The 12,063-nt window shown below is 40.8% G+C and overlaps 2 protein-coding genes across 2 annotated transcripts; one reads left to right on the top strand and one right to left on the bottom strand.

The window, feature by feature from the left end:
* Positions 1-347: 347 nt before the first annotated feature.
* Positions 348-4,542, bottom strand: LOC117853157 (uncharacterized). Its single transcript, XM_034735530.2, has 8 exons — positions 4,396-4,542; positions 4,022-4,233; positions 3,430-3,510; positions 3,028-3,076; positions 2,840-2,948; positions 1,912-1,964; positions 1,652-1,714; positions 348-1,168 (listed from the first exon to the last, which is right to left on the bottom strand). Exons 2-8 carry the CDS (start codon positions 4,213-4,215, stop codon positions 812-814), a joined length of 906 nt encoding a protein of 301 aa, XP_034591421.1. The 5' UTR covers positions 4,216-4,233; positions 4,396-4,542; the 3' UTR covers positions 348-811.
* A 3,819-nt stretch (positions 4,543-8,361) lies between these two features.
* LOC117854212 (uncharacterized) lies at positions 8,362-11,984 on the top strand. The gene is made up of 6 exons (XM_034736515.2): positions 8,362-8,640; positions 8,741-8,806; positions 9,479-9,553; positions 10,966-11,095; positions 11,223-11,342; positions 11,534-11,984. Exons 1-6 carry the CDS (start codon positions 8,435-8,437, stop codon positions 11,681-11,683), a joined length of 747 nt encoding a protein of 248 aa, XP_034592406.1. The 5' UTR covers positions 8,362-8,434; the 3' UTR covers positions 11,684-11,984.
* The last annotated feature ends 79 nt before the right edge of the window (positions 11,985-12,063 follow it).

Here is a 12,063-nt window from a genome sequence, read left to right as displayed (position 1 = left end):
ATACAAACACGAAAATCACAGATACCAAGACCAATCCTTTCAAGCAAAGGCAAATTCTTAGTTACGGAAAGAAAGGGTGAAGATAAATCTAGCACCATCATCATTAAGCTAGCGGCACATCAGCAGTTAACCACGTAGCTTATTATACACAGTGCAGGCATGGGGCAAGGCAAATTCTTACGGAAAGCAGGGGTGAAGAAAAAATCTAGCACCATCATTAAGCTAGCGGCACATCAGCAGGTAACAACGTAGCTTATTATACACAGTGCAGGCATGGGGCAATTTGCCGTAAAAATCTTTGATGTTGACGAAGGCATCAGAGATCATTGCAAATTAACTAGACAGAATGACGGAATGACTTTCGTACAGGAATTGGAAGAGAATTCAGAAATAAGTCCACTACAATGAAGATGCAATAAGTGAAGCCAGACGTCCATTTGACTACTCTGGATACACCATTTGATATTGGCATGACTGAAGGAGTGAACCAGAACACATACTTCTAGCCTAGATGGTGCCTCATAGAACCAAAGGTACAATTGGTGAAAATGTACCATGGCAATTTAGAGTCAGACATGCTCAATGAATGTAAACCGATTCGGGCATGATCAAGATTTACATGTTTATGCAAGGCCCACTACAACTCACATCAATAGTACAACCAGCTATCCCTGTAATCTTCTGAATCCACCTTTCATTTTGGATGTCCAAAGAGAGCAAATCCCAGGAGTTAGTGAGCAACAAGTGGATTGCTAATTAGGCAGCTGCATTGGAACTCGGCTCTGTCGCTTTCTTCTCATGCAGCTCAAACTCAGCTTTGTGGCTCCGATAATTGTTCACTGACATTAACTGCTTCAGTGTCAGCTGCAGCACCAGGGTTAGCATCAGAGTTAACAATTTCAATTTGATCAGGCTTGTCCTCCTGCATCTCTACATCATGGCTACCAGATAATTCCTCAGCTTCTGCATCAGCCATCTCTTCATCACGATCTCCTGCTACATGCTCTGTTCCATTTGGTACTGCTGTAGTATGCTCAGGTGTGCTCTCAGGCTCTTCATCAACAGGGCCAGAATTTTCTGTAATTTGTGTGCAATCCGAACTTGGTGGCCCATGAGCAGCTGGATATGGGTCGGTGCACTTGGCTATTGTAGATGTGACTAGGAGATTCTACAAATAAGAATAAGAGAGGCAACAATTGGTAATGAAAGGTTTAAAATAATTTTTTTTTAAAAAAATAAATAGTAACTATCACGAAAGCATTTTGATGCACAAACATTAATAATGAATGAAACAGATTGCCAGCAGATGTACATCAACTCAATGTCCAGCTTCAAGGAAAAAAAAACTCAATGTCCAGCTAGAAATAATAACCCCCTTTCATCTTTCTTGCTTACAGCAGATCTGACGCATACTGGCACATGTCTAAACTCAGTGAGCTATTTGTTATCAAGGTGCACTCAATGTTGTTTCAAGAATTATCTGAAAGCTATGATACTTTGACTTCAGGTGGTAAACCAACCAGTGCAGAAACTTGCACTTCAAATCAATATGCAAACTCAAACATTACACCATATGACTATAGCATAGATAAGAACCACACCTACTGATATTCTTATTCTTTAAACAACAGTGTAAGCTTAGCTAACAAACCTTCTCCAAGGCCAAAGCAAGCTTTGACAATTTTGTATAAGTTCCTTTTGGATTCAACAGAATCTGTCAGTGGAGAACTAGTGTAAGACATTTGCTTCAAAAAGGATGAATGCATGATATAAATGAAACAAAGTGAGATCATTGTTATGAATAATTGCATTACTAACAATAAATTATTAGGGCAGATCATTGTTATGAATAATTGCCATTACTAACAATAAATTATTAGGGCAAGTTTTAGATGGAAAGAGAAGAGTCACCTCACAAAGCCTTTGCAGTGTGAATGGAGGGCCCTCTTCAAACCTCCAGAGGGCTGCAGGAAAATTCACCAAACAATCACATATATGCAAAAAGTCCAAAGAAATAGCTATTGCAAATATCCCACAAAAGTAGCCATCTCTCCTGGTCTGTAAGAAATAAACCAGTTGATGCGCAAGTAGGTCTTATAAGAGCAGCAATGGAAAGCCGCCACCAGCTTCCAAGTGCCTAGTTGGTTCAATATAGATATCCAAAGTTCTAAATCCTTTTGAAAATTGCAATGCTAAAAGCAAGTAAAAGACCCACCAAATGCTGTTCTCAATTTAACAGTTTTTGACAGAAGTAAAGGAACAGAGTACAATGCACTTATATCATATAAATATAAAAGTACCATTTTTCCAACTATGATTTAGCAACAGAAAAGAGGCGCAAAACCAAAAGCTTCAGACACAAATTCTTTTTCCAACAATGCTCATTGAGTCTTTGATCCAGATTAGTACTCTCTACGTTTCAAATTATAGGTCGTTTTGGCTTTTCTAGATACATGGTTTTTATTATGTATCTACGCATAGCATATATCTAGGTGGATAGCAAAAGTTATGTACCTATCAAAGCCAAAACGATCTATAATTTGGGACAGAGGGAGTAACTAGTATCTAGCTAGCTTTCTTTGTCATGGAAGAGTACTATTTCAATGCTCCAAGTTCTTAGAAACCAAAATAAGCTAAATGGATGCACAACTACAAGATACGAACTGATGCTTAAGCTTAACTCAAAGTGCAAACCAAAGTGAATTTGGTAGTAGCAATCAGCAAGGATAATAGGACTATTCCAGCTTGAAAAATATTCGGAAATGCATATGCCTTACACCAACCAGATACTTACTGGAACTTTATAGCGGAAACCAATTGTAAAGACTAAGGACCGTACCATCACTAAGTCGGCCAACAAGCTCAGAGTAGGTCTCCCCTGAGAAAGACCTCTGTTGTTGTACACCATCTTGGCTTGCCATTTGAGCCTCAGAATATTCATCCAAGACCTTCACATCATGAATACCAAGTTTAGATGATAAACATGCAATATACGATCACCACAGCCAACATACCCACTACACATACCTGCTTCAATTGGAGAGACAGTAAACTCTTGAGGAAATTCCAGTCATGCCTGCAAAGAAGTTAATCACAAGCGTAAACGTATGACTTCAATTAATTTGTCAAAATGTTCTGCAAGCAGCAACTATGCCTTTAAAACTAAATTGAAGGAACCTAATCAACCTAGCACATGCTTGCTTTACTCAAATCTTGAAGTCAACTGATTAATTCTTTCAAATGCTACATATTAACATATTACAGCAGATTCTACTCAATGACCGAAAAACACATATACCATCAGTTTAAATGAGGAAACAAACTACATTATATCTTGTTCAAAAAGATGAATCACACAGAATGTGACTTTAACTTAATCAGAACATGCGATTCATCCAAAGTATGAAGCAGTATGGGAAAGGTTTGTACCAGAATTTTCCTGTGTCGGCTATAATTTCAATGATGCTTCTCATTTCCTCAGGACTGACATCTACATGTGTCACTGTATCCCTGAAATGAAATTGATTGCAGCAAAGCTCAGAAGAAAAATAAATAAAATGGTAATCAAAACTCAGTGAGCTGGCATAGTAGAACATGGAAATTTTATAGTTCACTATGAAAAAATTGGAGAACTAGATTAATTTACAGCTAAGTTTATGCTCGATGTCCTACCGTATTCCAGATATTTTTAACCAATGCGCTAAAGAGATCATGAGGCAAATGGTGCAAAAATTACAGAGGGATGTTTTCTCTGTTCACTCTTCAGTTTTTGTAATTTTTGTTGCATTTGGGGATATTCACTTTTAATACTTGCTAGATTTTGCTTCCAATGAACACCCTTCTCATAAAGAAAATGCACAAAACGACACTTATAGAATGAATGCATCCTTAGTGACATCAGTCGCATCACATAGATATCCTTATAATACTCTACGTGTGCAAATCTAGGTTTCACTACCTAATCATCATGAAAGATTGCAAATACAGATCAATTGCTGCCACATAAATCCGCGTCACTTACCCGTGCCTTCCGTCCTCCGGGGCTGCATCCTCTATAATCTGATCCGCATCAGAGGTTGCCTCTATCGCCACCGTGGGCGCTGCCGAGTCCTCCACCACCGCACCACCCTCCACGCGCTGATCCGCGTGGACAGCCGCTTCGAAAGCCGCCGCGCCCACGGGGGTCGCTGCATTCTCCGTCACCGCGCCCTCCATTCGCGGTTCTCCCCGCGTCTGCAAGATAGGGGCGGAGAATTCTTAGCCCAAACAAACGAACCGGCGAATGGCAGGCCACGGAGGCTAGGGTTTCTATCCCAAGGGCGAGGCGACCTGAGGGGGCGCCATGTAGGGTTATGGGAGTGGTACCAGCGGTGGCGGTGATGTAGGGGAGCTCACCTGCGGTTTCGTCGCCGGCGGCGGAGGGGACGGCAGGGAGGAATGGGCGGCGGCTTCGCTACTGAGGCCGGCCCTGTCGGTGTCGGGGTGGCGAGAGAGGCTAGCGAGGGTGCGTTTGGCGCACGGATTATTTGATAGGAGGTGCTATCGGATGTTCGGATACTAATTAGAAGAACTAAAGCTAATTATAAAATTAATTGTAGAACTTTATGTTAATTCGTGAGATGAATCTATTAACTCTAATTAGTCCATCATTAGCAAATGGTTACTATAGTTCCACATTGTTAAATCAAGGACTAATTAGGCTTAATAGATTCGTCTTGTGAATTACACTCCATCTGTGCAATTAATTTTGTAATTAACCTATATTTAATACTCCTAATTAGCATCAAACATCCGATGTGATGGGTGTTAAACTTTAACATCCTGGAGCCAAACAGGCCCGTTCCTTTGTCTTTTGGAGGACGTGAAGGGTGAGTTTAAGTGAGACCACGTACCTCTTATTTTGCGTAAAGGTTTAGATACGTTTATCTTCCACTTAAAATAAACTCCCACTCCTTCTTTGGGAAGTGATTGGTGGGAGTTGCCTCTCTAAACTCACATTTCTCATCCCATTAAAATGCCCATGCCCACCAAACAAACAATAGAATTTTAATCTCTTCCCTCTAAACTTTTTTTCACTCCCACCAATTACCTCCGACCAAACAAGACGCGCGAAAAGAAAGGGAGAATATTGCACGGTGACTGGAAATTGGGCCTACGGTTTATGCCAAGCAGGAAAGAAATACTCGTAAGAGCTGCTAACCTTGTTTTCTTGCCTCGGTTCCATCCATGTGAATAATAATGGATTACAAGTTTACAACTCTCTTAGTGGCAAATTAATTTTTTGATGGGTCTGTTTCCTTGCCAAACATTTGAGATTTCCTTTTTCTGTCAATCACTTCCTAAAACCGTTGGATCTACATTCAAGGGTCCCTATCCATCCTTTCTTTAGTTCTATATTCTTTCTATTTCTCTCGCCTTCCTCCCGACATCTTCCTTGCGCAACTCCCCCCCCCCCCGCCACCTCCCGCTTGGCTCCGGCGACCTCGGCCGCCTCCGCCGCCACCCAACGCTAATCCATTTGGCCCATGCTCCCCCGCCGCATCCGCTACCCACCGGGGATCCCCCACCACCTGGCTCCGGTGGCACCCACGCCGCCTCCGCTCCACTGTCGTCTCTCCCATCTCCACCGCCAGTCGACCAGCCTCCCCGGAGCTCCCTCTAGACTCGAAGGCCACAGGTAAATCTCTCACCCCAAACCCTCAAACCCTAACCTCAAATTCCAATCCCCAATTCAATTTCTAGCATAAGGTTGGGTGATTGAGAGATAGCTAAAAATCAAGAATTTGAGGAGTAGCAAATATGTTTTTTGATTGGAAATTGTGGTTAGAACTTAGAACATTGAGGTTAGATTTACGGTTTATCACAACAAATTATAGATATAGAAGAATGGTCCATGAGCGTCAATAGTGTAATATCACAAGGCATTCAAGCAAACATGTACAAGTGGGAGGGTGATTGTCATGCAACCAAACCGCTTAGTAGGACAAGTGCATTTTTGAAAGCAAGTATATGGTATATAAAGAAGAATTATATAAAGATAAATGAATGAGATTAAATATTTGGATTCAACACTTACATAAAATGGATTTCTATATTTATTTAGACACCTCTAAAGAATTAAATAAGATGGCATGTGCTAGTCATGTCTTCGATTTGAAAGGGGCAAAGTACATATATTTATCTTAGAGCACTTTGATTTTTAAAAGAAAAATATCTAGACCTACAACGTGTGATCTTTACTTTACTTTAAGACATGTTGACATGTAACAGGTAACCAACCACAACCATTTCTCATGTATAATGTGTAGTTTATGTGGAGCCATCTCTCATGTATAATGTGTAGTTTATGTGGAGACACTTTTACTTTGCATCGGTTTGCAAAATACACCAGTTGTGTTGCACCACCGGCGTGCATCTCATTATTTGGTTTGCCATTTCAATCTTTTCTTGATAATTTTTTGTAATGTTATTTTTTCTTAAGATAAACACTATGAGTCATGCGTATCGAGTGTAGCTCAACAGGATTTCTTGTGATGGAAGTTGCCCACCAGACTTTGAAGGTTCAAGTAGGTGCTCACATTTTTCCAAATTTAACCGGCACTATTCTTTCAGTGGTATGCAATCGCAATATCCACGTCGACAGCGAGGTGCTAATGGTGACTTTCTCATTCTTAAAATCTGCTGGCTCAGTCTCTCGGAGGTGCTCACAAGAATAGAATTACGTGAGTATATTCATAGAGTTAAGTGTGCGTGCGTTTGTAAGAATCTGCGTGCACCGTGTTTTGAAGGGGAAAAACACTATAACTCATCACAAAGATCTAGACAGAGAGCCAGAGGACCATACTGGTTTGATATTGGTGTTTAGTCTTACACAAAACAATTTTTTTTGGTGCTGTAGGGACTTCTTACGACACCAACAATGATGTTACATAGAACATATTCATCCAATTCGAAAATAATACATATAAAAGATTTTAGTTTTGAAAATAACTATCCAGAATTTTGCTTTTGAAAACATCAGTACGGTGTCTTATTGTTATTTTTTTTATTAGTATGCATACTATGAGTTCATATTTCATCCCCATTTATGCTCAGTTATTCAAACTTGACGGCTAATAGTGTCAATAATACTGAAGTTAATAAAAATGTAAGTGAACTTACTAGAATTATGGTTAAAGAATATGCTTAGAAGGTTGTATAATATTTTAAGAAAAAATAAACTGGACATTGGTAATATGTGTTATATATTTTTTTAAAATATTATCAAAAGTTCTGGACCATAAAGTAAACATTGGCAACTATTAAGACAGAGGGCGTACCATTAAGACGGAGGGCGTACCATTAGCTCGTGCTGTGGCATTATGCCCTAAAACTGGAAAAACCCAACTTGAATGTTGAGAGAAATATAACTACGGCTCCGTTTGTATCCGCTTACAAGCGGCTTATCGGTGGAAATAAGCGAGAATCCCGCCAAACGCTTTGCTTATTTCCACCGATTCTCGCTTATGTAGTAAGCCGCTTCAACGATTTGAACTACGAGAAGCGAAAAGCGAGAAGCGAGAAAATCTTCGCTTAGATTATAATCTAAGCGTGGCTAGGAAAAGCGTATACAAACAGGGCCGTATTACTCTCCATTACATTCTAAGACACACACGTGACGTAGGCCCTGTTTGTATACGCTTTTCCTAGCCACGCTTAGATTATAATCTAAGCGAAGATTTTCTCGCTTCTCGCTTTTCGCTTCTCGTAGTTCAAATCGTTGAAGCGGCTTACTACATAAGCGAGAATCGGTGGAAATAAGCAAAGCGTTTGGCGGGATTCTCGCTTATTTCCACCGATAAGCCGCTTGTAAGCGGATACAAACGGAGCCTACAACTACATCACCTGGAGTTGGAAATATATGTATGTATATATATAGGTTAAAATTTTATATAACCCAGATCCTTTTGGAAAGATAAACTTGAGCACAATCATTTTGTTTACAACCCGTGCATGAGGACTATCTATTCTACTGACTGTATTTTATCCAAATGATTTCAACCATTATATCTTGAGGTGTGCTTGACTTGTGTATGAGCGGTTGAAATCATCGAATGGAGGCTAACAAATATGCTAGATGGTTTAGATGCATGTTTTATTTGAACAATACCATCTTCTAATACTCCTTTACCATCATGTTTTATTTGAACAATATCATCTTGTACTTATATAATATTTTTTTGAGAGGCGTAAAGTATTTTTTTAAAATAAAGGAGGAGAGAAATGGGGAAAAGGGAAAACGAAGGGAGAAGGCTCCGGGCTTACGGCCCGTAGGGAGAAGGCCCACGAGGCCACGGTTTAGGCAGGGTTCTTCCTCCGCCAGTTCTTCTCTTCCCACACCATCGTTGCGGCGCGGCGCGGCGCGGCCCCCCGAACCCGACCGCCGCTACCCACCATGCTGTCCCGATCGCCGGCGACGGCGAGCCTTCTGCTCCGGTCGTTGCTCCGTCAGCCGCGAGGCTTCAGCTCCTCCGCGGCCGCTGCGCCGGCGGCGGCGAAGGAAGGGAGCGACGGCAAGCTCGTGGCGTCGGTGCTGTTCGAGCGCCTCCCCGTCGTCATCCCCAAGATCCACCCCGTCGTCTACGCCTTCCAAGAATTCTCGTACGCCAGATCGGCTCATCTCTGTTCCGCCCCGCCTTATCTGCTCTTGCTTCCATATGCTGATTTGGTTTTGCGTCGGAATGGTTCGTTTCTCTGCTAGGTTTCGGTGGAGGCAGCAGTACAGACGGCAGTACCCCGACGACGTCCTGGGCAAGGCCGACGCAAGGTGATCCATTTCCCCGTCGCGTTTTATATATTTCTGGCCTTTTCCGCCACCATTCCTGACTAGCAGATTCGTGTGTACAATGGGATGAGTGCAGTTTTGTAGTGCATTGGTATAAGGGCTTTAGAATAGCACAAGGGAAATTGAATGAAGATGGTAAAGGACTAAAGGAGTATGATTACTTGTGGCAATGTGCAAATTGAACAAGATTTGCTAAGCATTATCTTTATTAGTATTTAAATTTACATGGTAAACTTGGGAAGCTATATGAGGCAGTTATCTCAGTAGGATTTTCGGCATTTACCAGTAGTTCTGAGTCATGACAAAGGAAAAACAAAATGGTTAATAGCATAGCTATATCCTGTGAACTAGGGATTGCAAGCCTATTGTAACTTATACTTCCGAAGTTCAAGTGCATGCTTGTGAGTTGTCAACTGTTAGCCTTGAATGGAGAATGCAGATCTATGTAATGCCATAGATCCGCAGTCATTGAAACTTGAAAGATATGGCTGTTAATGATCTAGAATTGAGCTTTAGAATGAATGCCTGCAAATGATGCAGATTCCATTTCATATGAATTCGGCATGACCCGCATGAGCTTAGCAGAACCTTGCACCAGAAAGTAGCACATGGTGAAATATCTTCTGATAGCATATCACCACTCTTATTTTGTAGGGGTAAGGGTGATTATCAGATTGATTATGTGCCTGCTCCAAGAATCACAGAGGCTGACAAAACAAACGACCGGAAGTAAGTTTTGAACTTGCATTTATGTTTTAGTTTCTGTGGTCCTAGAATTGGCAGTTGCATCTTGAGACTAGCTTGTTTTGTGCTTATTGTATGTATCTGCTACTCTACAGTTATGCAAGCATGTGCTAACTGACACATTCAGGTGTCTTGCATGTTTCTGATGACTATGGTCACTAGCCCAACTGCCCATGATTGTGCAGTGAAGTTACGGTCGTATTTGCTATGCAATTCAACACATACATCTAACTTGTATTTGTTAGGCAACAACAACAACCATTAATCCATTATTACCAATACCTGTATTGATATATGCAATTTTGCAATTTGGTCAGGATAGCAATATGTATCTTCCTCTTTGGTTAATTGTATTACTTCTTGGATTTGTCCCATGCAATTATTTAGGGAGATTCTAGCCCTTAAAACTATGGATCTGTCCAATTTTTTAACAATCCATGGATGATCTTGTTTGGCTTCTTACAGTGGCAGACATATTGCGATGATCTTGACTAGCAAAGATCAAATATGTATCTTCAGTTGTACCTGATTACTTGCCAATTGTGACCCACTACACTACAGCAAGTTTTAAGGATCAATGTGGTTCAGTAACAGGTGTACAAATCTTAAAATTACTTTGTGGTCAAGTTGCCAAGTAAAGCTACAACGATACATATTCGAAGGTCGCTAGCCACAATCATCAGTTTATCATAATCTGTCTGCTCCTGTAAGAAACTGATACCGGAGAGCATCCGTGTATCTTCATTGTTAAAGCATTATGGTTTCATCCCTGTCCCTGTGTTCATTCAGTATAGTGTCGAGTCCTTTGTTTCAGTTTCAGTTAAGTTCAGGTTCAGTCAGGCTTTGCAGTAGGCTGATTCAGTCAAGTCTGTTAAGAGAGTCCTAGTCTTCAGGGAGTTAGTGTTAGCCAAGTCTCTAGTCTGTTAGAGAGTCCTAGTCTTCAGGGAGTTAGTGTTAGCCAAGTCTTTTGCTTCACTAGTGATCATATCCTAGTTGTTAGGGCAATATGGCCAGTAGTTTTGGCTACCAAGGCCAAGTTGTCAGCTGTTATCTTGTCTTATAGATAAGGAGTGATATACGCAGAAAAGCTGCATCTTTTGCAGCGCCAAATACTTTTGAGTGTTCGGCTGTTCTTGAGTTAGGTGAGTTGAGATTGCTTACAAAGCATTAATTAATTCTCGTTGCTTCTTCATATAATGACAGTAATAGCTATAGCTATTGCTTATTTGCAACTTTGTACAAAATATTACTAAGGGACTCTTTTTCAACCTGCAAGCATTGCATCATAGAACTGCACTGTATGAATATATTTATGAATTAATATCATGAAGCCGTGCTTTTGTTAGTCTGTCAGCATAGCACTGTACAAGCCTGTGCTAAACCATTGTTTTATGCAGGTCTTTACAACGAGCTCTTGATAATAAACTTTATCTCCTCCTGTATGGCAACGCTTATGGGGCTCCTGATGGAAAGCCTGTCTGGCATTTTCCAGAAAAAGTATTTGAAAATGAAGAAACTATGCGATTGGTATGCAGTTCTAACAAAATATACACATAAAATATCCATCAGTTCATGCTGTAGTCTGGTTCCAGTTTCTTTGACTGATTTGAAGTTGTTGTTTGAAACTTTCATATGTACTTGGATTTTATTTCAGTGTGCTGAGTCTGCATTAAAATCTGTTCTTGGGGGACTTGACAATACATACTTTGTTGGCAATGCTCCAATGGCTCATATGGCGGTTGAACAAACAGATTCAAATGTTTCATCATTCAAGGTGCCTAATCGAAACTCTGCGATACTTTTAGTTCCTTGCTGTAATAAAATTAATTTATTAATATCCTTGCCATGGTTTGCTCATGGCTTCTTAGCACTGGCTTCTGCATCGTTCTGTTTAGACTTTGTATGCTACTAAGATCTGTTTGTAGGCCATTTTCTGTATCCTTAATCCCATTATGCTTGCAACAGCGTTTCTTTTTCAAGTCGCAAGTGGTCGGCACAACGAAATACCATATTGGAAAGTGCAAGGACTATGCGTGGGTAACCAAGGATGAGCTGCTGGAGTATTTTCCCGAGAACAAGGATTTCTTCAACAAGATGATCATCCACATAAGATAGTTCTCTAATCAGGCCCCATGGGCAAGCTGGGGCCTATCTGAACAATTAGCATTTTGTTTCTTGACTTTGTACAAGTTTAGTGCCACTATTTATGGTCATGAGCAGAATTAGCAGGAAACGACTATAGACTATACCCATTTTACCTCGTTTTTTTCTGGGCCAATTCTGTATGACAATATGGCATTGCTGTAGCATGTAAGTCCTCTCCCAGCCGCTGTATGTTCACATGCCATATTCTCGGTTTGTTATCCATGGGAGAAAATAATTAAGAGGGTGGCATTTGATCCCCTGCTTTACCGTATGCTTTTATCTTGCTAACTCTGTGCCAAGATGCTTGAGCCTGGATTGCATTTCTGAATGATAGCATGCTTTATCCAGCC

The sequence above is a fragment of the Setaria viridis genome, chromosome 4 (genome assembly GCF_005286985.2).
Source record: "Setaria viridis chromosome 4, Setaria_viridis_v4.0, whole genome shotgun sequence".
In the NCBI taxonomy this organism is placed as follows: Eukaryota; Viridiplantae; Streptophyta; class Magnoliopsida; order Poales; family Poaceae; genus Setaria; species Setaria viridis.
This window is presented reverse-complemented; position numbering and strand designations above follow the sequence as displayed.

What these genes read in the sequence shown, in the direction of transcription:
- LOC117853157 (XM_034735530.2), bottom strand. Translation starts at nt 4,215, where the DNA reads ATGGAGGGCGCGGTGACGGAGAATGCAGCGACCCCCGTGGGCGCGGCG. An exon ending in GCCGACACAGGAAAATTCTG is followed by an intron (nt 3,077 to 3,429) that starts GTACAAACCTTT and finishes ACTTCTTTGCAG; the next exon opens with GCATGACTGGAATTTCCTCA. An exon ending in TTGCTTTGGCCTTGGAGAAG is followed by an intron (nt 1,169 to 1,651) that starts GTTTGTTAGCTA and finishes TCTTATTTGTAG; the next exon opens with AATCTCCTAGTCACATCTAC.
- LOC117854212 (XM_034736515.2), top strand. Translation starts at nt 8,435, where the DNA reads ATGCTGTCCCGATCGCCGGCGACGGCGAGCCTTCTGCTCCGGTCGTTG. An exon ending in TACGCCTTCCAAGAATTCTC is followed by an intron (nt 8,641 to 8,740) that starts GTACGCCAGATC and finishes TTTCTCTGCTAG; the next exon opens with GTTTCGGTGGAGGCAGCAGT. An exon ending in ATGAAGAAACTATGCGATTG is followed by an intron (nt 11,096 to 11,222) that starts GTATGCAGTTCT and finishes ATTTTATTTCAG; the next exon opens with TGTGCTGAGTCTGCATTAAA.